The sequence below is a fragment of the Leopardus geoffroyi genome, chromosome B1, assembly GCF_018350155.1.
Source record: "Leopardus geoffroyi isolate Oge1 chromosome B1, O.geoffroyi_Oge1_pat1.0, whole genome shotgun sequence".
Lineage (NCBI taxonomy): Eukaryota > Metazoa > Chordata > Mammalia > Carnivora > Felidae > Leopardus > Leopardus geoffroyi.
Window position 1 is genome coordinate 125,949,197 of NC_059327.1, and position 27,616 is coordinate 125,976,812.

Genomic DNA, 27,616 nt, shown 5'->3' on the forward strand with positions numbered 1-27,616 from the left:
GGATACGTTCTCTTTGCCCAGGGGTGTGGAAGGGACAAGGCAACAGGGAGGAGGACACGGCTGTTGGTTTGTTTTTATTACATCATTTTGCCCAAATATTTGTGTTTTATTTATTAATAGTGAAATATGAACGTGGTTACATTTTACACAGTTTTAGTAGTAAACCATGAAAAAAAATTACCAAAGATAAATAATGTTTGGAAAATAATTATTTTATGTAAGTGACTCCCCCACTTTGTATACTCTTAACATTAGAAGTTTGGGGACCTGTCTTGGGTAGTTTAGCTTTTATGCTGCTTATTTAGAAAGATAAATAAGGGTAGTGAATAAAGGTGGGGAAATGAGTATGGGAAGTCCAGATTAAACAAGAGATTATAATTTATCCCATATTTAATTATGAGTTATCAATGGATAATCTGTTGGGAATGTTAATCCACTTTTCTCTGTCTTTGCTGATGATAAATCAAAACTTAAATTTAAACTGAAGAATAAAGTTTTTAGGGGGGAGATTTGAAACATGAGGTTGTTGAATGCTTAAATGGCTGTTCAAAAAAGGTTGTAGAAGCCTGAGCCATTGAAAAATGATCCCCATGTTTTGCTGCAAAACCTTTTTTTTTTTTTTTACCCCCTCACAGCACTTATATAGCCAATAGTTCTGAATTTTATAAAACATCAGTAACAGTAAAGCTATAAAACCGTGCATCTAGGAGCCATAAAAAAAAGTTGATTCTTAAATCACACCACACACAGGAAGGGATGACAGTTTTATACATCTTTTCTGGGAACACACAATATGGGGTCAATATGCTCCAGTCCTGAAACTTATAATCAAATTGGGAATCCCTCATATTCATTAATAAAATCATGTCAGGGTTTTGAGAACTCTCTGCCAGACCGAAGGCATCAATAGAACTGAAAGATCTAACTGTTGGAGGGATTTCTAAACATTTTATCCTCTCTAGAAGAGCTGGGAACCAGTTCTCATATAGGAGGGCTAGAAATATGGCCTCTTTTCTGGTACATACACTAGGCAGGATTGAGGCTGTAAATAAAGGGAAACTTTCCTCACTGGGAGAGTTTTAGTAATGAAGACTCATAAACCAATACCAATAGCCCTATGCACTGGAAGATTGAAAGATTTCTCTTAGTTTTTTTTTTTTTCTGATTAGTATTATGAATATGAAGATATGTCCTCCTTTTAAAAAAAAATAATGTTTATTTATTTTTGAGAGACAGAGAGAGAGACAGAGCCTGAGCAGAGGAGGGGCAGACAGAGAAGGAGACACAGAATCCAAAGCAGACTCCAGGCTCTGAGCTGTCAGCACAGAGCCCGATGTGTGGCTTAAACCCACAAACTGCAAGATCATGACCTGAGCCAAAGTTGGACACTTAACAAATTGAGCTACCCGGATGCCCCTAAAGATATGTCCTTCTTAATAGAGAATTGAACACTGAATCATAAACATTTAAAAAACATTTATAGAGATATAGTTCTGTTTGGGGTAAACTCAGTGAAGAAGCAATTAAATTAAATTTATGACTACCTCCCAATTCCAGGTGCTTTCCCTTCCATATCTCATTAAATCCTCCCACAGCCCTGGGAGGAAGGTCCTTCCCTCTGTACATGTGAGGATCGTGCTTCTGGGAGCTTCCAGCCTCACAAGGCTGCAAGCTTGGCAAGTGGGAGGGCCTGGCTACAGAACCAAGTCTGGCAATTCCCAAGTCCGTATCTTTTCCTGTAACAAAAGCAAGTTTTATTGGCTATGTTTTGGAAATTCAGTTCATTAAAATGACACAAATTATGTGTAGGCCTATTCTATTGATTTTCATGAGCTAATCTCAAAATATCCAAATATCCAAAAGATGCCCAAAATATCCAAAATATCCAAAGATGTCTTTTGGGAAAAAGTCATTTATTTAAAAAGTGTTACATCATTCTCGTCAATTTTCCAAAGGTAGAATAAGCATGTTGATTTGTGCTATTTGTTATTATTATCTACACACACTTCACAAAAAAATGAAAATTTTAGAATGTAAAAGAGAAATTGAACAAACTTCTGGTCCATTTTGTTAGAATATCTCAATGATTTTTAAACATATTTCATTTGGTGACAGAATTTTTTTCCAAAATTTTCTTCCAAAATATTTTCCTAAAGTAGAATTAATTGGTATCTTCTCTCTATATATATGTTCTCAGGTCACTATTTTTTTGTTGTTGTTTATCAAAGCACCGCTCTCAGTTCTGTTACAAGCAGTACTTCTCAGTACTTCAAAGTCATATTTATGCTTCTAGAAATCAAATACGTATATGCATTGCTAAGAATCAATAGAATCCAACACTGTGATCATCTTAAACTTTAATAGTCATAATTATTCCACATCTTGTCTAATTTCTAGCACCTGCAATAATCCTCAGTGCATTGTTGCTATTCGATGGATACTCAATGAATAGCTAATTTTCCGTAGATCCTACTGACTTTTATTTTCCTGTGCAGTCATGTCTTTGTTACACCTCTCTGAATGTGGCTACATAACTCAATTAAGGGACTTCTTCCTTACAAAAATTTGCCACTGACAGTAGTAATTTTACTTTCTATATGGGCACACATTCTTGCCTCTGTTCATATATTCATTCTTTCTTTTTTTCACCACACTTCAGTCATGAAGGCTTTATTTCTGCTTCACAAACAATGACTTTTATAATTGCTCTTCTGTCTACCTGGAACACTCTGGCTCAGGATGACTGGCTGTTTCTAGAAATGCATGTTCTAATGCTGAGTTGGCTCTACCGAGAAGCCTTCCCTATCATCTAAAATGAAAGAGTCAGCAAACTATAGCCTGCAGGCCAAATACAGCCCACCATCTGTTTCTGTAAATAAAGGTTTTATTTACATGCTCATTTACATATTGTCTATGCCAACAGTTTAGAGACCTTGGCCCACAGAGCCTAAAATACTTAGTACATGTCCCTTCACAGAAAATGTTTTCTGACTTTTAATCTAAAGCACTGTATAGCACTCTTTTTTTTTTTTCTTTTTTTTTCCCTGGCCCTAAGGACCACTGAAACTATCCAGTGTATTTATTTGTTTATATATTGTATTCTTTCTTGGGAATCACATGGAGGATAGACTTTGTCTTTTTGGTTTATTGATGCATCCCAGGTATCAGAAATAGTGAAGTCACATAGTAGATACTCAACAAATATTCACTGGATAAACAATAAATACACTTTGAACATCTCTGCTAGGGTACTATAATAGATACTCTGAACACAAAATTAAACATATATACTCAGAGATGTTCAAAATGTATCAGTATGGATCAGTATTGGAGATATCATATACACATGAGTAATCGTGCTCTCAAGAACTCCCAGGCACAAACTTTACACAGATTATTACAGTACAGTATGATAGATGGTTTGAAAAGATTGCTACAGGTGCACATTAAAGGAAGACAGACAAAAAGGGCTTCAGAATGAAAGTGTCTTCTGAGTTGAATATTGAAGAATGAGTAGAGTTCTCTCAGCAGAAAAGGAGGAGAAAGGCATTCTGGGTAGAGTGACAGAAAATACAGCGAGTGGCCACGTTAATGACGCTCACATGCTAAGGAACCTTTAGGAAGTTCAGCATGACTAGAGAGTGGTACTAAGTGATGAAGGTGAAGCTAGAGCAGTAATTGAGGACAGCTTGTAAAAGATTTCATATCGGGGCGCCTGGGTGGCGCAGTCGGTTAAGCGTCCGACTTCTGCCAGGTCACGATCTCGCGGTCCGGGAGTTCGAGCCCCACATCGGGCTCTGGGCTGATGGCTCAGAGCCTGGAGCCTGTTTCCGATTCTGTGTCTCCCTCTCTCTCTGCCCCTCCCCCATTCATGCTCTGTCTCTCTCTGTCCCAAAAATAAATAAACATTGAAAAAAAAAATTAAAAAAAAAAAAAGATGTCATATCAAGTTTGGATTTTAACCTGGAAACAATGACACAGTGGAGAACATTTTAATTGAAGCTATTATTTTTAAGATTAACTTTTTAGTAAGAATTGTTGGAATTAAAATAACATCACAGTACTTACGTTTAGGGACATAGAAGAGGGGCCAGGTTTGAAAGCCATTTTAGGTAACGTCCATAACTTCATAGAATGGTTTTGAAGAAAGCTATGAGGATTACTGTAAGCTTCGAGTTTAGGATTGAGAGGATAATGGCTCCATATTTGAAAAGAAAACAGGAGGACCAAGTTTATAGATGATGTGAGGTGATACTGAGATCAATTCAGCACATGTTTTGTTTTTCATATTTTTTTTTTATATATCTCATATTTTGTGTAAGGTATGCTTTCTATTTTTAATAGACTTGTTCTGGACCAGTTTTTCAACGTTTATTTATTTTTGGGGGGACAGAGAGAGACAGAGCATGAACGGGGGAGGGTCAGAGAGAGAGGGAGACACAGAATCGGAAGCAGGCTCCAGGCTCTGAGCCATCAGCCCAGAGCCCGACGCGGGGCTCGAACTCCCGGACCGCGAGATTGTGACCTGGCTGAAGTCGGTCGCTTAACCGACTGCGCCACCCAGGCGCCCCTGTTTTTCATATTTGTTGAGCATTCAGATGGAGTTATCAAGAAAGCCATTGAAAATATGAATGGAGCTTACCAAAAACTGGGAATGAAGGGATTGATTTTTGAGTGAACAGCCATGAGAATGAATGAGATCACCAGTGTATATATAGGCCAGTTGTTTGCAAACTGGCTGCACATTAATATCACCTGAGGAGCTCGGAGAAACACCAATGCCTGGGCCCCTCATAAGCCCAGTTCAGTCAGAATCTCTGCAGGTGGGGCCCAGATACAAGCAGATCTTAAAACCTCCCCGGGTGATTCTGATGCACAAAGTTGAGAACCACTACCATAAAATTAAAAGGAGGAAAATGAAAGAGAGAACCCTGCGGAGGACTATGTGAAACATAGTGGATGAAATAAAGGGACCCGGGAAAGAGGTTTGAGAAAGAACAGATAATTACGTGGCATGAAAGTAGCAGAGGGAAAGAGTGCTGTCGGACTGGGAAGTTAGGGGGGCTGCTGGTTGCCTCTGAAAATGCAGTTGGGGCGCTAAGCGTGAATCCAGACAGCGCTAAAGTGAAGGGTCGGTGGGCAGATGAAGAGCTGAAGACAGTTTAGCCACAAAGGGAAAGAGAATGTGGAAGAATAGTTGGGAAAGGCAGGTATGTCCTAGAGTAATTTCATTGTTGGCTTGTGTTCAGGATGGACTGAGGACATGTGCATATTTGTGGGTGACCTGATAGAAAAAAGGAAGAGCTTTGAGAGGAGTTTCTATCTTTGGGCCTATTCGGCCTATTAAAAAAGGAAGGAAGGAAGGAAGGAAGGAAGGAAGGAAGGAAGGAAGGAAGGAAAGAAAGAAGACATCTGCTTAAATTAAGGAAGATCACAAAAATATTGAGTAACATGTTGATGACCTAGGGCCTCAAAAAGTCAAAGAGGTGGAAAAAGTGACCAGTGAGTGCCACTTCTGAGCACAGGATTCAGCAAGGCAGAGTTGGGAATAGTCTTGCAAGTGATACAAACACCTTCTGGGAAACTTGCATGTTTTCCTGTTTGCCAACATTTTTCCCTAGAGTAAGATGACCTTATTTTTGTTTCTCTTTTCTTGGTTGAATGTTGAACAAGATCTCACAATATGAAGATTGCTCTTTACAGAACTATCTCACTTTGTTCAACATCCTTGCCACATACCATGTTGCCTAAAAAAATAATAAACCCCAGCGTGTTCAGTTAGGTTTAACACAGGTGAGTCACAGCATATGGATGCGTGCACGTAGAATGTGTCATTAGGATGGAATTTGATGGAATGCAGTTGGGTAAAAATGTGCACGTTAAAAATATTTAAATTTTTTTTTCAACGTTTATTTATTTTTGGGACAGAGAGAGACAGAGCATGAACGGGGGAGGGGCAGAGAGAGAGGGAGACACAGAATCGGAAACAGGCTCCAGGCTCTGAGCCATCAGCCCAGAGCCCGACGCGGGGCTCGAACTCCCGGACCGCGAGATCGTGACCCGGCTGAAGTCGGACGCTTAACCGACTGCGCCACCCAGGCGCCCCAAAAATATTTTAAAGTATCTTTCGTTTTGTACCAGATGTTCCTTTTGTTTATTAAACTTGAATCTTAATTTGTAAAAGTCTTTTAAACTAGTAAAGACACTAAATCAGATAGTGTTCTATTATCAGCTATTAGGTTCAGTGACCCATTAGCTGGCATATTAGGTCCTCCTTCCTTCAATTTTGATGAATGCCAAGAATCGTGATTACCTGATTTGCAAACGGATTTGTTACACGTGATTTTAGTCCCTTACTGTCTCAAATACCACACTAATGTTCCCAACTAGTTTGCACCTAACTTGTGCCACCCTGGAGGCTTTTACACCCCTAACAATGTATGATGGTAAGATTGGGATGCAAGAGATGGCTTCGGTTTGAAAAGCAGGAGACAAGTTTTCAGCACAATGAGTATCAGGACGGAGTGCATATGGAAGTTAAAGATACAAATACAGGGCCGCTTGGGTGGCTGAGTTGGTTAAATGTCCAACTCTTGGTTTCTGCTCAGGTGATGATCTCATAGTCCATGAGTTCCAGCCCCACATTGGGCTCTGCACTGACAGTGCAGAGCCTGCTTGAGATTCCCTCTCTCTCTCCCTTTTCTCTGCCCCTCTCCCCCCTCTCCCTCTCCCCCGCCCTCTCTCTCAAATAATCTTTTTTTTAAAAAGATACTAACACAGGGGCGCCTGGGTGGCGCAGTCGGTTAAGCGTCCGACTTCAGCCAGGTCACGATCTCGCGGTCCGTGAGTTCGAGCCCTGCGTCGGGCTCTGGGCTGATGGCTCAGAGCCTGGAGCCTGTTTCCGAATCTGTGTCTCCCTCTCTCTCTGCCCCTCCCCCGTTCATGCTCTGTCTCTCTCTGTCCCAAAAATAAATAAACGTTGAAAAAAAAATTAAAAAAAAAAAAAAGATACTAACACAGATCCCCTTAAACATGTTTTTGTTTGTGTACCCCCATAGAAAATTTTGCATATTGCTGGTTACTTGAATTCCAGTTTGAAACCCACGTGCCTTCAAACTCTTCTTTATCTGAACTGAAAAGAGTTTTCCCTTGGTTTATATGCCAAGTTTTGTAATACTTTATATGGTTTAGATCAAGGTGTTGTTTCTCAGGTCATTTGCATGTAAAGAGAACCTTCTAACGGTGGGATTACAAACTAGCTTTCCTAAAGACATTTCAAGACACTGCCAAAAATTTGGGTGAGAGCAAGGATGCTTTCCTGATGCCCCTGAAATCAAACTACATCCAGTCCCAGTGTTAGCTTTGAAAGTGAACCAGTGTTTGGTCCCAGAAGAGTGAGCAGGGTAGCGATGATAGAGAGGTTAGGTCTGATGGCTCTTTTCTGTGATCACACTGTTTCCCTGTAGAGCACCAGTGAGAGGCCAACCTGGGCCCAGATCCTGGAGTAACTCGGGTGTTTCCATTCATCATGTCTCACACACACACACACACACACACACACACACACACACACACACAAATAGGTACCTTGGAATTTCTCAGCGCATACTCAAATTTGGGGGCTTTACAGGTCCAGATAGCAAAAACAAGAACGTATCTTATCACTAAAAAGAGAGGATAGAATGAATATCATGGGGTACTGAGAAAAAATAAGAGTGTTGCCAAAAAAGCCTATTTCATTAAGTCGACATGTGTGAAATTCTTTTCATGTTGCGAGGGCCAAATTGTTCATATAAAATAAACATTTGCCTAAAAAAATCATTTATTTCCTTAGACTCTATAAGAATCAGTTTACTTTTTTAGAATATTAATATTTAAGACAAAAACTTGAAACCAACCTAGTTGTCTATCTGGAGCCACTTAATTTCATAAAGCCGATGTTAAACTATGTCTTTTCTCTGTATATCGTGTACTATATTGAGCTGTTACTGTGGCTTGAAAACAAATGACAAACATTTTGAACGTTAAAAAAAAAAAAGAATGAGTGATGATGACTAACTTGAAGTAGCAGGGAAACAGCACTGGGAAACGTAAAGGAAAAACCAAAACTATAAACATGTGGATGGTCTGGGTCTAGGTAAAAGTAATATATAAATTGCCTGTGATTTATACCTTATTACTAAGTACAGTAATGAGTATTTCTCAAATTAATCTTGGTAAAATTTCTTTTATCAAAAATCTGTTCTTGTTATACCTTTAAAACATTAATGTAGTGTGATGATTTGCTTTTAATCTAAAAGAATTAGAAAATACTAGTTGCACAGAGTGATTAACATGCCATGTTATACTTTCTCTAAAGCACATGCATGCTAATGACATCGCTAGAGTTATGGATTCACAAGGTTTAAATGGAAATATGTATTTAGGTTTAGCGTACAAACTAGATTGGCCAATTTAATACTTAATCATTTATATATTTCTAGTACAGTCTTAAAGAGATGTAATCTAATGGTAAGTTGACTTTGTCTCAATAAAAAAGAAAATGTCAGAAGAAGCTAAAGGAATTCAGACATGAAGATATTTTCTTTTTTGTTTTTAAATTTACACCATTTCTCTGCTGTTATTTTAGAGAAGTTTGAGTTTTGTCCTATCTCTTTTAAGTATATCCTTAATTGATATTAATAATAATTTAAGAATTTACCGTACGTCAGACACTAGGTAATTTGTGTAATTAACTCATTTTTTAAGTTTATTTATTTATTTTGAGAGAAAGTGAGCGAGCATGTGCGGGCGCGCAAGCAGGGGAGGGGTAGGGAGGGGGAGAGAGATAATTCCAAGCAGGCTCCCCATGTTGTCAGCACAGAGCCTGACATGGGCTGGATCTCGCGAACCATGGGATCATGACCTGGGCTGAAATCCAGAGTGGAATGCCTAACCAACTGAGCCACCCAGGTGCCCCTATTAACTCATTTGATCTTTATAAACCTTGTGGAATGCATTCAAGGATTATCCTCATCTTGTAAATGAGGACCCTGAGGCACATCTAAGGTAAGAAACTTAAGAGAGACACGAAGTGACAGTTCGATTTTGAACCCACGCAGTCTGGTTTGAGAGCAACCCTCTCAGCTGGTACTTTAGAAACTGCTTCTTAAAGTAAGATTTTCAATTGCACACATGGCATTAATCAACACGAAACATAACAACAGAATATGCAAATAGGACATCCTAACATTGCCTTGTAACTATTTTTATTACCTGTTAATAAATTCCCATTTCTTTATAAACCCTTGAGTCGATGACTTCAAATGTGCTCCAAATTATTGAAAAGACTGCAGTTACTGAGTCACAAGGACAGAAACACTACTTTGCCTCACTGCAGCCCTGAAGACAAGTTATGGTTTATGGGCAAAGCCTTTTATTGTTTTCTGAACTACAACCTATTTCTCTCTCTTCTTGAATGTTTTATACATAGCTAAAAATAACTTCTAACTCAGAAAGACTTCTCCCATGTATAAATCAGATGGTTTGCTAAATGGGAGGGGTGGGAGGAAGCCACATCTCAGAGTGAAATCAACAAGAAACATTGAAATGAGCAAGATAGGAACAGAATTCAGAGGCCAGACCCAAGTACTGACTCCCAATTAACCAAGATTAGCTTACAAATAAATAGCATTGCAACAATATAATTAATTACTATTCAATACAATAAAATTCAGCACAACCAGAGATTCTGTACTGTTTCTTGGGATTTCACATACAGTTTATGTAAGGAGGCTCACTGTGAAATTACTGCAGATGAAGACCGTCACTTTATCTGGTGGTGGTGGCTTCTGGAGACACTTCATGAGAAGGATACATTTTGCTAATATAAAGGTATATTTATAAAGATTTAATTGCTATATCTTCCTGACTCAGACAGCCTCTTCCATGATAAACAGAATTATTCTCACACATTGCAAACACTTATCTGACTTGTCCCTTTATCCCCCAGCACTTGCCACCATGCCTAGTACATCGGTACTCAGTGTTTGTGGAATGCATTTGAGAAAAAACAAGGTGCCTACTACCTCTTTGTTCATTGAAAATTAAAGTTCTTGGGAAGTTGTATTTTAGGCTCAGGTTTACTCTGATCACCTAGATGAAGGTATGCAATAATTCCTCAAACACCCTCTTTTAATTCTGCAACAGACATACAGGTGTAATGTGGATTAGAGGAGCATGCTACTTTCAAAGATACTTTAGTTAAAACATACTGGCCACCGGACACTTCCAGACTCATAAACGACAGTGAGACATTGGGGGTCTCCTAGCGTAATTCTAGAGGTCTTCTTCTATCTTAGGACTTCTCCAGTGAGTTCGCTTGGAGGCCAGCGCAGCTCTTTAAGATTTCACCTTAGGAAAGAGAAACGTGTGTTCTTAATCCCTACAGAACTTACTTAGAAGGGATGTTTAAAATGACACTCATTTATGGGTGTCTGGGTGGCTCAGTCAGTTGAGTGTCCAACTCTTGATTTTGGTCCAGGCTGTGATCTCATGGTTCATGAGTTCAAGCCCCACTTCAGGCTCTGCACTAACAGTGTGGAGCTTGCTTGGAATTCTCTCTCTCCCTCTCCCTCTGCCCCTCCCCTTCTCACTCACACTCTCTCTCTAAATAAATTAATAAATAAATAAAAATAAATAAACTTAAAAAATTTAATGGCACTCATTGAATATATTTAAGATTAATTTCTCCACTCTATAGAGATCTAAAACTGTATATAACAGACTTGATCCCACTACATGTGTTAGTTTTGTTCATACATTCAGCAAATACCAACTAAGCACCCACTATATATCATTTAAGGCCACAGGAATGTAACAGTGATCAAAAATCAGATCAAAATTTGTGGAACTTAAGTTCTGGTGGAGAAGACAACTGCTACATGAAATAGAGACTGTATGAAATGGTGAGAAGTACCATGGAGAAAATAAAGAAAAGAGGGTGAGAGATTGGGAATATAGACAGAGAGAGATGTTGCAGTTTTAAAAGTTGATCAGGAGAGGCACCTGGGTGGCTCCATCGGTTAAGTGTCCAACTTTGGCTCAGGTCATGATCTCACAGTCTGAGTTCAAGCCCTGCATCAGGCTCTGCGCTGACAGCTCAGAGCCTGGAACCTGCTTCAAGTTCTTTGTCTCCTTCTCTTTCTGTCCCTCTCCCCACCCCCCACCCCTACTCACACTATATCTCTCTCCGTGGTATCTCTTGGTCTCTCTTTCTCTCTCTCTCTCTCAAAAATAAACATTAAAAAAATTTTTTTTAAATGTTGATCAGGAAATGACTCACTAAGAGGGTGACATCTGAGGAACTAAATAAGAGAAGGGAACATATTATGCAGATACCTGGGGAAGGGAAAGGTGATTTCAAGCAGATTGACCAGCAGACTCAAAATTCCCAAAGCAGGAGTACCACTGATGTGCATGAGGACTAGCAGAGGAGCCAGCGTGCTACAGAGATGAGAGAGAGAGAAAGTGAACAAGGTGATCTCAGAGGGGTCAGGGTTCCTGGTGATGCTGGGCCTAGTGGGTCTTTATAAGAACTTTGGTTTTGACAGCAAGCAAGATAGGAGCCATTGGAGGGTTGGAGATGAGGTGTAGCACGATCGACTTAAGGTTTCAGGCTCATTCACTCTATTGTGTTGAATATTGAATGTTGATGGCCAAGAGGGAAAGCAAAGATAAGACAGGAAATTGTTGCAGTAATCCAAGAAGGAAATGATGAAGGCTTGAACTGGAAGAGGGTGGTGGTGAGGGGACAAGAAGTGGTCAGATCCCGATATACTGCCCTGACTTCCAGTGGGCAAAGAGAGGTAGAGAGGAGTCAAGGCCAAGTCTGAGGCTTTGTTTAGGTAACTGGAAGGATAGAGTTGACATGAACTAAGATGGGCAAGGCTGTGGGAGGAGCAGGGTTGGAAGTGCAGTTCAGGAGGTTGTTATTAGACAACCCAGTGCAGTTGAAAGAAGTCATTTGGATATATGAGTCTGGAGTTCAAGGCCAGGGTCTAGACTGGAGATAAATTTAGAAGACCTCTGCATGAGACTGGATGAGCTCACCAAGGAAGTGAATATAGATAGAAGACAGAAAAAAAGAAGAGGTCCAAGGACAGAGCCTCCACAAGGGAACAGACCTTCACTCCAGGAAGCTGTGGGGGATGGAGTGAGATAAGACAAAAACCAGGAAAAGTGCCCTGGCCAAGAAAGCAAGTGAGGAAGAGGGAGAAACCATTTGGGTCAAACCTGCTGCTGAGTCACCTCACCAGTATATCTAACAAAATGAAAGTAATTGGTGACTCTGAAGAGAGTAGTACCTGCAAAATGGTGGAGGCGAATGCGCATTAGAATAGATACAGCAGAGATGAAGAGGACAGGAAATGAAGAGAGTGATTATAAGCAAATATTCCAAGGCGTTTTGTAAGGTGAGCAAAGAAATGGGGTGACTCCAGGCGGAAACGAGTGGGGAGGGTTCTAAGTGTATGTCTGTATGCTGATGGAGATGGCTCCTGTAGAGGGAATATTAATGATTTAAGAGACAGAGAGGAGAATTGCTGGGGACTGCCCTTGACCAGGCACGAGGGAATGGAAGGCACAATACAAATGAGAGGTGACAGGCGGGAGCACAGAGAGCTGACCCAGTAACAAGAGAGAGGGTGCAGAACAGGGGTGAGGTGGTGAGTAGTGGGAGCTGTGGAAGCTGTCTCGTGATTGTCACTTTTTCCAGTGAAGTAGAAATCGTGGTCATCAGCTGAAAGTGAGGATAGAGAGGGAGGTGGTGTTTAAGGAGAGTGGAGAAGGTGTGAAATAGCTGTCTAGGAGGATGGGACAGTGAACAGATGATGAAAATATAGTACGATTTTTTGGCAGAATTAAGGGCCCATTTGAGTTCTGTTATCATGAATTTCAGATGAGCCCACTGATCTCATGTGCGCAGCCATATTCCTCTGCAAGTCTGTGAATGTGGTGTCGGGAAGAGCGGCCAAGTGAACGCCTTAGAAAAGGAGAGGGGTGGGAGAGCTGAGCTCCTAATGCAAGGGATTGTTGATAAGGTAAACAGTTCGATTTAAAAGTGGTGAAGAGAGAGGAGGGAACGTGAGAGGGATGAGAGCCAAGATAGATTGTAGGGCCCAGTGAAAGTTTGTCAAAATAGGAGTCTGAGAGGGAGTAAGTCAGAAAGATGGAGAATATGGTAAAAGAAACTGCATTGGAGTTTTAGAAGGCTTGCAGTTAATAATCAGTGGTAAGGACAAGAACTGGCCAGTGGTTCTCTGACTTTACTGTGCATATAACTCCTTGAATTTCTTATTCACATGCACATTTTGACTCAGTAAGTCTGGGTAGGCAGACCTGAGATTCTGCATTTCTGTCAGCCTCCCAGGTGACCTGGGTGCTTCTTGTCCAGGGATTTCATCTGAAAGACAATCTTCTAGAGTGGTATTCCTCAACCCTAGCAGGAAATCACAGCCCCTTGAAGAGTCTCAAAAATACAGATGCTAGACCAGTCTTGACCAGTGAATCAGAGTTGCTCTGGGTTAGATTTAATTTCTCCGGATTGGATGTAAAATTGATATATTATGAATGTCCAAATTACTCTACAGTGAAACCAGGATTGAAAGTCTCTGGCCTATAAGTGTGGGTGTCTTAGAGACCAAGACTGTGGCAGGAAGGAGGGTCATGTAATTGAGAGGCCAAAATGTTGAAAGTGTTTGTGGTTATTAAAATCATTAGAAATTGTGACAGAAAAATGTGCTGCATAAAATGACTGTGAGCCCAGAGGTCTTTAGATGACCACAAAAAATATAGAAGGTGGGTGACATAATCTGATGGCATGAAATTCAAAGCAATGGTGTTTGAAGAGAATGGTCTAGAAAAGACAGTGCAGAACAAGGAGGGCACTTTCTGATTCTCAGGCCCAGTGTGTGTTGGGTTTAGGAAATCAAACATCCACCACTTGAGAGAACTCCAGGAAAAAAAAAAAAAAAAAAAAAAGCAAAACAGAAGCATCATAAAGAGCTAAGTTTTAGTTAGAGAAAAGTAGAGAAAATAATCTAAACAGAGTTTGAAATTTTGGAGAATTTTGCTTCTGCATTTTAAAGCAGCGTGATAGCGCCTCGATATTTTTTCAGGGTGGGAGATGGGGATGTGCCGGGCAGCATGAGGATTCCAGTGCCGGAGGTGATGACCTGAGCTTCCTGTAGAGATGTGGTCTCAAAGCAGGACATTGCGTCAGCTGCGAGTACTGGAATGTAGGGAACAGGAGGGTAGGCAAGTTACCGGAAGCCGGAGGAGCCCATGGCTCACCTTTTCATTTCTACAGCTATTTTCTAGCAGGAGTGAACTCTCTGTTTCTTTAAACTAGGCATTACAAGTGAGCCCAGTATGGAAAACAGGAAAACAGATCAAAGCAGAGCTTCTCTGGTTAAATCCAGAGTTGGGGAGGAAGGCAGTAATCTCCACAGGGCCCTGGGGGCCTCTCCAGTATGTCTGGGGTTCCTCAGGGGTCATCAAAACCCAGGTCATACTCACTGTTCCAGCACTGGCAAGAGACTTGAGAAAAATGCAGAGTGATATATTTGCAGGTAAAGATGGTTTACCCAGTAATCACAGAAGTCTTCTTAGATCTTGTCAACTGTGCAGTTTGCTCTTTTTCTTCCATGTAATAAACTTTCAAATATACAAGTAGTTTGCAATATCCCTTGGGATCTCTTTATGTCACTTGTGATCAGGGTAACCTCACTGTTGTTAACTGATGTGATTTAAACAGAAGAAACCATAGTTTTGAACAGTCGTGGGTTCTCCTGTGAGAATAGTTGGAATCTTCAGAAGCAAACCATGAGACCAAGATTTGAATGCAGAGGGTTTTGGTTTTTTTTTAATGGGACATTCATAGAAGAGAGAACCTTATAGCTGGGTGGAGCCACCAGGAGAGAAAATGAAGCCCAGTAAGTGTGTATAGAGATGGCAGGCGACATCTCAAGGGGACAGCTTCAGCCTAATTTCACAGGTGAACTCTGGAAGGTAGCAGCTCAGATTCTGACCCCAATTGGACACAAAGCATATTTCCACATCTGTGAGACAATGGCTAAGGTGGAGGTTGTGGGACAGGGCGGGGGAGGGGGGTGCTGTGAACCCCTAGGCACTTTCAGAGTCCACAAATGTCAGAGCCATCTTTCAAAGAAAGAGTAGCAATTATGGGTCCTTGGAAGAAAAGCATGAAGAGTATTCTCTCTCTCTCTCTCTCTCTCTCTCTCTCTCTCTCTCTCTCTCAGGAGGGATCCAAGACCAACTCAGGGGATCCCAACAGTGCCTTTTATAAGTGGAAAGCTTTCTCTAGAATGGCATAGATAAAGATTAGATTAGAAAGTTAATGTCTGCTTTCAATGATCAATGATAATTAATAATTATATGAATTTTGCTACCTTCCCTCTTGCACTTCTAGTGAGCTCAAACTACCACACACATAGGGCCAGATTTTGAGAAAATCCGAGTCAAGAAGAGTGTGAGTTTCAGATCAGATATATCCAAGCATAGCCCTGACTGAATGTGGTCTCTGTATGTGAAAACAAAATACATGTTTTAAAACTCCACTGTTTTAGATGGATTTGATTCTATTTCTCACTACCATAGTATAAATACCAAGAGGGTTTTGCCCTTTCAAAATTTATATCACCACAAATAGTTGCTCTTATCTACATCCTCAAATGTTTATTTCAGGATTGTTGTTGGTTTTTAAACGTTTTTCCCTTTAAATTGTGGTCTCTTTCCTAAGGATTAGAGGAGCATTATTTTAGAGTCCCTCTGTTGGATGTAATTTAGAGCTGTGCAAAGTCAAGCCCACTGACAGATTTAGAGATTAATTTCCAGACCTCTTGTGGTGCTGGAGATACTCTTTAAGATTTTGAAAATGGCAACACTATTGACTCTCTACCACTAAAGATTACTTGTATCCATATCCACATGGATGCAAAAGAAAAGTTTAAGGGTGGCAAATATCAGTGTTGTTTTGCTTTATGGAAAATCCTGTGCATAGAAAAAAACAAAAACAGCAGCAGCAGCAATTTATAGAACAGAAATAGTTCATCCTCCATAAGGACAGTTTATACAGATATATCTCCCTCCTTTCATTCTGTAAGCATAATATTGCTTTTGCTAAACTGATGTGATTTTCATGGAAAAAATAGTCCAGTAGTTCTGAACAGTCATGTCTTAGGTCAGGTTCCCCAGAAGCAAACCATGAGTCAAAGATTTGATGTTAGTGATACAGAAAAGGAGAGCTTTGAGTATGATGTATATGCTCTTTGGATTATATTGAAGGTTGGTACAAAACCTTTTCTTCCTCAAGTATTTTGGCTTAAATGCATCTCCAAATATGTTTTTGCTCCATTTTAAAGTAAGTGCATTTTCGGGGAAATTTAATCCATATGTTTCAGCAAGGTTACACGTAAATCATCCAAATGTTGGTTTATTAGAGCTACATGATGTCGAAGATGCCTTTTGAGCTTTTTTAATAGTCTTTACATTCTTTTGTGAAAAGCAGCAAGTTAGTTGCCAAGAGTAAACAAATCAAATAGCAAAAGGTTTGAGTTCCGTTTGAAATGCTTAGCCTATTATTTTTGATTGGGTTCTGAACTTGGCAGTACACATTCCCTGTTCTTGCCTGCGGGGCAAAGTGAAAACAATTTGAACATTGTATTTCCCAACTGGTTCATTGACATTTGAGAATAATGTAGTACAGACAGAATCAGCATGTTTGGCAGGTGAGTGATACCTCACATGACCTCAGAAAGTTACTTCCTCCCGGATTGCTGAAGTTCATAGCACAGAGCAATGTCATACAAATTCTAAAACACAGGTTAGGACAGACATCCATCGAGGGATCCGTACTGGGTACTTACCTATTTCTCTTGTGCATCTTTAGGTGGAATGGTTGAAAAATGAAGACATAATTGACCCCGTTGAAGATCGGAATTTTTATATTACTATTGATCACAACCTCATCATAAAGCAGGCCCGCCTCTCAGATACTGCAAACTATACTTGTGTTGCCAAAAACATTGTTGCCAAGAGGAAAAGCACGACTGCAACTGTCATAGTCTACGGTGAGTGAGCTGGTGGAGTCTCAATCTAGTCCATGTCAAACTACAGTTTCTCTTTTTAATTTAAACTATCAAGCGAGAGGCCCTTTCTCTTTTCTTTTTCTTTTTTTTTTTTTTAAACATAATTTATTGTCAAGTTAGCTAACATACGGTGTATACAGTGTGCTCTTGACTTCAGGAGCAGATTCCCGTGATTCATTGCTTACATACTACACCCAGTGCTCATCCCAACAAGTGCCCTTCTCAGAGCCCATCACCCGTTTTCAATCCCTATTGCCAGCTTGCAGCTTCAGCAGTGAGGTTTAACTGCTTCCCTGATAGGCATAGAAAGACCAGACTTGGAAATTCCTAGCCCTTGGTCAGTCAGCTTATGGAAAAGTGAAGGAAATCCCCCTGAGTGCCTGCACCAGTGCCAGAAGATGCTCACCCATCTAAGCGTGCCCCCCTCCTCCATACCCTGGACCACCCAGATCTAGAGTGAGTTTGGAGATGAAGATGGTTAAGTCAGCCCGCTGACAATTCTGTGGGCTTTGGCTTAGTCAGGTAAATTGCGGCTGACCTGTTCCCCAGATACATCAGAGAACAACGTTGACTTCCTGGAACTTGCTTTACACACTCGGGGGGGGGGGGGTAGTTAGAGTGAAGGTGAGCACTGCTGTGCAGTGGCCCTAATCCTAACCACATAGCAAGTTCAACATAATGATCTCTTCAGGAAGCTTCCCTTCCGCTCTCTGGCCCTTTCTAGTCCAGCTCATATCCAATTTGACCTAATATTTCTCCAGAAATACTCAACAGTTTCACACCCAATTTTGCTGTAGCGTCTGATGCTTTTATCTCTTTGCAGTATAGCACTCAGTTGTCTTCCAGTCATTTTATGAGGAGTTTCATCTCCCCAGCTGTGTGTTAAGCTCCACTATAGACCAAGAGACTGCTCTATGTATTTATGTATTTCTCACAGTGTTGGGCAGACAGTAGGTCCTCACATTCTGGGTGATTTATTGTGTCAGAGGAAACCAAACAACCCAGGGAAGTATTTTGAGGGTATGCCCCCTCTTAAATGAGATGCCTGTGTCTCACCACCACTTGGAACTTAAGGAAGCTTTTCAGGGCTGCGTCAGTGTGAAAGGACATTCCAGGGACCTTCGCGTCTGGGTGACTGCAGAGGAGGGGCAGCCCTTGGCAGGTATCTGGCTCGTGGTACTTAGTGTAGATACTGCCATTTGGATGGATGTCCTCATGCTGTGGGGAGTTAGGAGAAACAGAAACCACGTGAGGCTCCAGAGGCTGTATATTGTGACACTTTAAATCTTTTCTTTTTATCCCAAGACAGATACATACAATTTTTTAATCCTCTGGATACTCTGAGATTTAATTTCCTCGTCAAGATAATGGCTATGTTAAATTGTAGGTAGTTGCCTCTCTTCAGTCACAATGAAAGGATTCCTACTTTTTGTCTTTTTCTAAACTGGCTGAACAACTTGATTAACAGCATTTAAAGAGCAAAAGATAATGGAGTACATCACAGCACGTAGCAATCATAGGTAACTAATGATGATGGACTATCTCTCTATGTGTTATATAGATGTTTAATATACATGCAGATCTCTTCCCCTGTATATAACATGCTTTCAATATCTACAAATGCAAGCTGAACATGGTTTTTAGAAAGAATCAAACAGATGGAACTTAGGCACTTTGAGTTCAAAAAACATCATTGGACCCTAGGGGTCAGGAGACTTGTGCTCTAGGACTTAGTTCTAGTAACTGACCTTCAGTTGGCCACTTGACCAGGATGCTAGGAACCCTCATGTCCTTGTCTGTAAAATGAGGGTATAAGTCTAGGGCTTTCACATTCCTTTTTTTTTTTTTTTTTTCTCTAGAAGCTTATCATTATTTGTTTCTCATTAAAATCCTACCAGAGCAGTATATGCATACTATAACCCCAAATATTGGCTTGCCAGTATGCTAGTAAGCAGCTCACACTGACAATTCCATGACACTGGGTTTTGTAAAGCTGAGCAGGTTAAGTTGCTTTTTGGAACACTAACTGAAACACAACCTATCAACCATCTGCTTGTCCTTTTCATGGCCTCATAAAGTAAGTCGTCCAAGGCTCATAGATTAGGCTCACCAGAAGTTTATAGCAAAACGTATACATCTAACAAGTATTTCATTTTTGAGTGTGTTGTATATATTTATTTTTGTTAGTATCATTTTGAGATGGCAAATATATATCTGTTATAGAAAATTTAGGAAACACAGAAAAGGTCAGAGAAGAAAATGCCAATAATCCTGTCATCTTGTCATCCAGAAATAGCTTTTAAAAAGATTGATATGCATACTACTGGTATTTTTATGCATAGATAAGATTTTTTAAGTAAGGGATATAAATATATTTTTTACTTAAAACGTGATGTTCAAATATTCATGTATTATTAAATAGACTTCTAGAGCACCATTTTTAATGGCTGCCTAGGTGTCAGTCACATGAACATACATTTACTTTACCCTTTTCCTATTGTTGAACATTACAGTTGTTTACAATTATTTATCTTTATAGAAAAATAACTCTGCCATGAAAATTATTTTGTCTGTGTATGTATGTATAACAGATTCATAATTTTTCCCATTGCCTTGCATAGGATTCTAGCAGAGGAGATGTCGGGCGTGTGATATGCACATATAAGCTGTGTGCTGCCTGAGTGTCTAGCACTCTCTTTATGATCAGGAGTTCTAGTTATGTCAGGTTTTAACTTCTACTAGTTACGTCAGGTTTTAACTTCTACTAGTTACGTCAGGTTTTAACTACCAGCAAATAATTTTTGTTAGAAAATGCTTAATTACAATAATGTACTCTAAACTCACATAATGGAAGTCCTAAAATATATTAGAGTATTTTCTACAGGGATATCTCTGGCGGTAAATAGTGAACATAGCAGTAGAATGTAGGTTTTATAATCATACACTGAACTCTCCATCAAACACCATAATTGACTTTTACACACAGAATAGGTGTCCATTTCAATTACATAAACTAAATGCCAATTCAATCAAATGGCTACTCAATTAGTTTAAAATCTAGCAATATAAGACTTTATTTTTTAACGAGGTTCACCGTGTTAATGAAACTGACCAAAAGTCCTTAAAAGGCTGTAAAGTTTACATGTGCTAAAGAAAAATAATCAATCATCTATTAAGAAAAAGCTACATGATTTTATTCAGTTCTCATGCTTCAGATCCACCTGCAACCTTGGCATAAGGATGTAAACATTTATTATTTGAGATAAGCTGTCAAAAATAATTTTTAAAGCTTGACTAGGTAAGAGGAATGTATTTTTTTAAGAACAGTAGCCAAGAAAAATAGAACACGGTTCTATATACTCTTCTGAGTAGGTGAGTACATTTTGGTAATTCATTTTATTTATCTCTATGCTTAGATTCCTCAGCTATGCAGTAAAACTGAATGAAATGATGCCCAAGGTCTCTTCTATCTTTGAAATTTTAGATTGTTTTATGGTCACTTAGCAGATGACTTTTTGTCTATGTGTTGTGCATGGTTTGTGTGTCTGTGTGCATGAACACACATATGATTCAATTTTATATTTACCTTCTTCCAGTAAATGGTGGCTGGTCCACCTGGACAGAGTGGTCTGTGTGTAATAGCCGCTGTGGACGAGGGTATCAGAAACGCACAAGGACCTGCACCAACCCAGCACCACTCAATGGTGGTGCCTTCTGTGAAGGGCAGAGTGTGCAGAAAATAGCCTGTACCACCTTATGCCCAGGTAAATAAGACAGTGCTCGCGTTCCAAATGTATCCTCCCATTTTAGGATTGTTTTAGGAGATATAAACAAAGCCTTATTCACCTGAATATGTGATAAATGTTATTTATATCCATCATACCATTGAATGCTTACACTGCTGAGAAATCAAGTATTTTTCTCCCAAACAGTATTTAACTTTATTAGCCAAACATGCAAAATAGAATAAAACATGAGATTAAATACTTACGTACATAATCCCTCTCCATTACTGGACAAAACTGCTGGAGCCAAGATGATAGATTCTATAATTCAAGGGATTTGGAGAGCCCTGAAAGCCACACATTTTAGGAATAACAACTCTTGATCTTCAGACAGCCATGGAAATTATTGGAATGAAAATTTAGAATATGTTTTAGACTGAGATATTTGATATTTGGTGTCAGTTTCTGGGCAAGGGCAAATAAAATATTTGGAATGAATTAAAAAGAAGACAAAGCTTTGTGACACCTGGGCTAATGGGTTTTGAAAATACAATGCAGTCAGCTCTTTATTATCTGTACATGTTGGTTGTGCATTTCTGTGAGTTATTTGCAGTGGCAACTATAGCAAGATTGCATCCCTCTGCTTCTGACCATCTTCTGATGCTGTCTCATGTTGTCACCAGCTCTTATCCTTAGGCAAATTAAAGTTCATATTGCCAAAATCAAAACCAAAATCAACTAAAATGTTTAATTATATGATATATTGAAAATTTAAGCTAAAATTTTTTGAAATAATCCATGAATTTAGTGCATTCCTTGGGTAGCTGTTATATTTCAATTTCATTATTTATTTGTCTTTTATCTTATTATTTTTTTTGTGCCTTCATGATTTAGAAACAATCTCCTTACGTCCCTTTATTTTGCCTACCTTTTGTCTTATTCATCCCTTAAAGAAACTTTCTCAGAGATGGGTTGTAGAAATGAACTGTAGAAAAATATAATCTATATTTTATACTCTCAAGTGTCCACTCTCAAATATCCAAACAGTATCCCATACTGAATCCTTTGAGAGATTTTATTAATGTAACAAATCTTGACACTTAGCTAGGTTTAAAATTTCAATATTTACCTTGTAGTCTCTTATATTTTATCTAGATATTGACTTCCACAATTAAAAATGCACTGAGTATTTTGAGTTGAGATAGAAGTGTGTTTGTGTGTGTGTGTGTAAACTTTGGGCTGGTTTAGGTCAAAGCAAATGTATTTTCTCCAAATAGCTGGGAGTTGCTTATACAGCCAACTCTGTATAATTGAAATATTGATGCTTTCATCATTTTTTTTCATATGGGCATGTTTATATCTCCATACGCATTATATATAATATATTTACACAGTAATTTGAATATGAAATCATATAGATTTTCCAAACTGTGTAGGCTATTAAAATTAATGTAATTTCTATGAATATATAGGTGTAAGATATTATGTATATTAGATGTTCAATAAATGATTTTTGGCATTGTTTTATATTGAATTCTAGATAATCATAATTACTTATGTATTTCAGGAAAACTTTTTATTTAACCACTTTTCAATATTGTTATCCTATTTAAGAATTTCTTAAGAATGAATTTTAAGTGTGACTTTAGTGAGACTTACTATGTATTTTTTCAACTTAGGATTTAAGTTGTATATTTTTAAAAGAGATAGCTTAGTATCATTGAAATTACTGACAAGTCAGACACAAAAATTAGAAAGAAAGTTAGTCAGTTATAAATGACTGAGTCACAGAAAAAAATTAGGAATCTGTATAAATATTATTTGTAAAATAGAAATAGAAATATATATATCATCAATAATGGAATGGAATCATCAAATAATAAGTGGAAAATAATATAGTCATTTCAGCAAAGCATTGCAGAACAGCATCAAGCTGCCTGGATGAAAAAATTTAAAAAAAAAAAAAGTAAGGCATGGATAGAGAATGGATAGATAGATAGATAGATAGATATGGATAGATAAATGGATGGATGGATGGATGGATGGATGGGCTGGTCATTGGTGGATATATAGATTTCTTCCCCATTGTACCAACCTCTTCTCCATATCCTTACACAGGTTTACTTGCACTGACCACATGACACTATGTGCAAAGAAATCTTGGGTTCAAAAAGACGTCCCCTAAGTTTCAATATAAAATCCAAAAGCTTCCCTTTTAATAGAGAAAAGGGCACCATCATGATCTACCTTTATGTACCTCCTAGTCCTCACCAGCTCCTGGTGACAACTTTGCTTTCTGTGTGTCCCTTTAAGCATTCCTTTGCTTGGTCAGTAAGGAAACAGTCACACACCCAGTAAGAAAAGTTCTCAGAACCCTGACAATGCATGTAGAGCGTGCTTACTTGCCAGCAAGTGACATGAATGCAGGACTCCTTGATGGGACATTTTCTTCAGTTTTCTGTTTTGTTGTTTTGTTCTGTTTTGTTTCGTTTTATATACTTGAGTTCTACTCCCTTCTCCCCTCAAGCAGCTGCTTCTCCCTCTGACCTTATGCTGGTTTTTGTGTGTGTGTGTGTGTGTGTGTGTGTGTGTGTGTGTGACAGTGGATGGCAGGTGGACTTCATGGAGCAAGTGGTCTACTTGTGGGACCGAGTGCACACACTGGCGCAGGAGGGAGTGCACGGCACCAGCCCCCAAGAACGGAGGCAAGGACTGTGATGGCCTCGTCTTGCAATCCAAGAACTGCACTGATGGGCTGTGCATGCAGAGTAAGTCTATTTGAGCAAACAGCAGTTGGGAGGCCTGATATTTAACCATTTGAATTTCTCGGAGGGAAATATTAGAAATTAAGAATTCTGAACAACAACAAAAACAATGCAGTAATATACCAATATAGTAGCTCTGTCTCAGAATTCAAAGAACTAATCTCCCAGGAACTCGAATGAATACTAACTGTCCGGTTAACAAATGACATACACAGTATTGCTTTCTCATGAGCAAAGAGTGAGTTAGTCATTTCCATGGGGGAACTGTCATTCTTTCCAGACCTGGGAGCCATTACTCAGCTTTATTAGAATGCATAAAAGGGCACCCTAAGCAACTCATAGTAGAATCACATGACTTCAAAAAAGTAAGCTATTTATTCCTAATTCATGGCCGTTACTGAACCAGTGTCCATGAATGTAAAATATATCTAAAGGACAGGAAATGGTCCTGCAATTTACCAATTTACAACAAATGCTTGGTGGGAACATGTCCACAAGCCCTTGAAAATTTGAGGTTTGTGTTAATGTTCGTTCAAAGAAAATAATGTTAATAAAACAAAAATTTTAAAACCAGGTGTAGAAGATTGGCCCAGGAATATAATGGGTGCTATAGGAGAAATATCCCCCAATTTTCATGGCTTTGTTTCTTAGATTTTCTTAATGAGTTGATAGTTTGATGTCCATACTTGCAAACTCTTACCCCTTTAATGGAGGAGCCCTTAGATGTGCAAAATTTACCATCTTACATGACCATGAAGTAAGGTATTAAGAATTGTTCTGATCTCACGCCTATGCGGCTGAATGGATCAAACAATGTGCTATCCTTGGATCTTAACTAATAGCGGCCAGATGTTGACATTTCTTATAACACATTACAAATTGCTTGCAGAATACAGGCAACCAAATATATTTGTGTAGATGTATTTGTGTTTGTCGTTTAAGAATAAAATATTTCACTTTCGCCACATTTATGAAATTGTGTTTACCTTCCAGGGTCTATACACACAAGGACCTTTAAAAAGAAACCTTACTTAAAATACAAATAAGTAATTATGTTGCTGACACAGAATAAAAATCCAACAGGCTTCTTATTTTTCTGTCCACAGTATGTCGCATTCTTTGAGGACTGGCTGCTGCTGAGTATAAAGCACAGCTTCTGGTTATGATTTGCAGACTGCTACCGTGCATCTCACCAAGTTTGTGTTAGAAATACAAGAATGAAAAGAATATAGCTGTTTTCCTAACCATTTATCCAGAGATACAGGGTTTGTTCCTCTAGGCGTGACTTTGAGTTGAGGATTAAAATAAAAACATAGCACACACCACGTCATTCTTTTTTAAATATTTTTATAATTTAATATCCTTCCTTTAGTGGTGAACAAATTGATTCATGTGATCAAAAGGTGGCAATATTTGAACTCTCTCTCCATGTGTGTCTCTCTCTCATCTCTTTCCTTTTCTCCCTCTCTCAATTCTATATTTCCACTTTGGGTGATTTAACACCTACTGCTTCTATTGTGCATATTTTTAAATTCCCAAAGCAACCTATTTAACCAGAAATACAATGCTGAAAGATGGAACTGGGGGCCTTTAATTGGTTACACAAAATGACACGTATGAAATTATGACATTTGTCAAATACAAACATGAAACATTCAAATTAAGACTTTCATGACATAGCATCCCTTTAGCATCTAGCTTGTTTCCTATGGCATTTATAGAACCTTTTGTTTAATGATTGGGTATTTGCCAGTAATGATGGCAGTGAAGTGATTATGTAAATCAGGAACAGGAACAAGGCCACATGAGGAGTTTTGTTGTTTGCTTTTTTTTTTTTTTTTTTAATTTTATCAGATCCCTTTTTAGAGTGAAACATTTGAGTGTTTGGGTTAAAATCAGATAAAAAAAAACCTGTTTATTTCCTTTTACAATTCTGATTTACTATAGTAACAGCCCCTACTAAGTCAAACTCATCTGCTCTCCTATATCTATCTACTCTAGTGCAACAGAAAATTGCTGTCTGTACTATTGATTTCCTCAGTGATAAAAACCACAAAGATAGTGCTACACTGTGTAATTATAGTATTCTAGAGTGAAAGTTACAGTTTCTACTTACCAGTAAGCTGGGTGTTTCTGGCATAACATTGCACCAAAATCTTGCAAAGAAATAATACTGCTCTTGGCACTCATTTTGAAAAAGAAAGGTTTTCTAATAGTGAAAGTACCAAGCTTGCGAGAGAGACATGGTCTATAATTAAGAAATAGGATGGGGAGCCCGGATGGCTCAGTTGGTTAAGTGTCCAACTCTTGATTTTAACTCAGGTCATGATCTCCTGGTTCGTGAGATTGAGCCCCGCATGGGGCTCTGTGCTGACAGTGCAGAGCCCTGCTTGAGATTCTCTTTCTCCCTCTCTGTCTCTCTCTGGTCGTCCCCAGTTCGCACAAGCACACTTTCTTTTTCTCTCTCTCTCTCTCTCAAAATAAATAAACTTAAAAAGAAAGAAAGAGATAGACTGGAAGTAGAAAAGATAGCCAAAAAGTTGTACTTGACAATTAAGAATTATAATTTTGCATTTATTTACTTTAGGAGAATTAGTGTCTTCAATGCATTAATAGCCTTTCAACAATATTGCAATATTATCTCAAAATAAAGCTAGTTACCACTCAACAAAGTACACAATACAACCTCTGAAATTGTATTCCTAGTTGAAGTTGTATACAGATGATTCTGATATATATGTAGACATACACAACTAGGTGGGAGAAATTCAGAGTGCATAATAGAGATCAGTAGAATTCAGAAGCCTAGATAATATAGGGTAGTTTATTTTAAAAGCCAAATTGATACTTAAGAACAATGTGGCATATATACAATATATTAATCTCAATGTTTATTCAGAAATGTGTTCAAAATAGTCATATTCAGTCACATTTCTTCCTTAATCATCTCCATCAATACAAGTACCTTTGACTCCAAATATGTAGAAATATTAGGTAAAATATTAAAACTTAAAGGACAAACATATACACACATATGGAGTGTCTGTATATGTGTGTGAGAGAGAATGAGTCAAGTTCAAAAGAAAGAGAAATCCTCAAAATAAAGTAGGAACTCAAAATGAGAGGGGTAACTGCATGAGTGGATACCAGAATAATCCCAGAAGGACATTGGACGGGGTGTGGATCCTAAGGATTGGGAGCTAGAGTCTTAGTTTTGGCACAGAGGCAGAGGCCCTGGGTTTGCAAAAGCCAGAGGCCAAAAGTTGAAAGCTAGAGCCCTAAATAAAGCTGGGTCGCATAAATGAATGCTCCCACCATGAAAAATAACTAGATTTTTTTTTTTACCCACCAGCCCAGGGAAGCCACAGGAAAATTCATGGCAGAGAAAATAAAAATTAAGACTTCACTTAAATAAAACCCATAGTAAAACCACAATCCTACACCCAGATCTGCCACGGAATCTAAGGTACAATAGTACTAAAGGACTAAAAAACAAAAGATAAGTAATTAACATAACTGGTGAAATTGCTAGGGTACCAGCAGAAGCAAACAACAAGCCATTCTGTTGAGTTTTTCCCACAACCCAAGTGCATTGGTCTATGACAAAAGTAGCCCAAGCCTGAAAATGAGATTACAACACACAGTTTCACAGCACCCAAGGGAACAGTCTGCTGCAAGAGAGAGCATGCATCAGAGTTAAGTGAGTTAGTGTTCTCATAACATGGACACAGAGCAATCTGAATGAGATTATAAAGTAAATAAAAGGAAAAACACAAACTGTATTTTTAAAAGGAATATAAGCACAAATGCAAGAATAGAATATGTACAAAAGGGTAAACAGATTAGGGGGAAAATCAAAGGGAATGCCTAGAAAGGTAAACATAATTGAAGGTTAAAACTCAGGGGGAGGTTAAAAATCGGATCAGAGGCAACTTTAGATAAAGCTGAAGGGAAAATTAGTAAACTGGAATGAAGAGCT

The 27,616-nt window shown here is 38.8% G+C and overlaps 1 protein-coding gene across 2 annotated transcripts in view; it reads left to right on the top strand.

Moving 5' to 3' along the window:
• The window catches only part of UNC5C (unc-5 netrin receptor C), a 362,776-nt gene that overhangs the window by 269,482 nt on the left and 65,678 nt on the right, over positions 1-27,616 (top strand). For both annotated transcript variants that reach the window (XM_045472350.1, XM_045472359.1), the window contains exons 5-7: positions 16,949-17,129; positions 20,744-20,911; positions 23,476-23,640. In XM_045472350.1, coding sequence (XP_045328306.1) covers positions 16,949-17,129; positions 20,744-20,911; positions 23,476-23,640 — 514 coding nt within the window. The remainder of the gene's footprint in view (positions 1-16,948; positions 17,130-20,743; positions 20,912-23,475; positions 23,641-27,616) is intronic.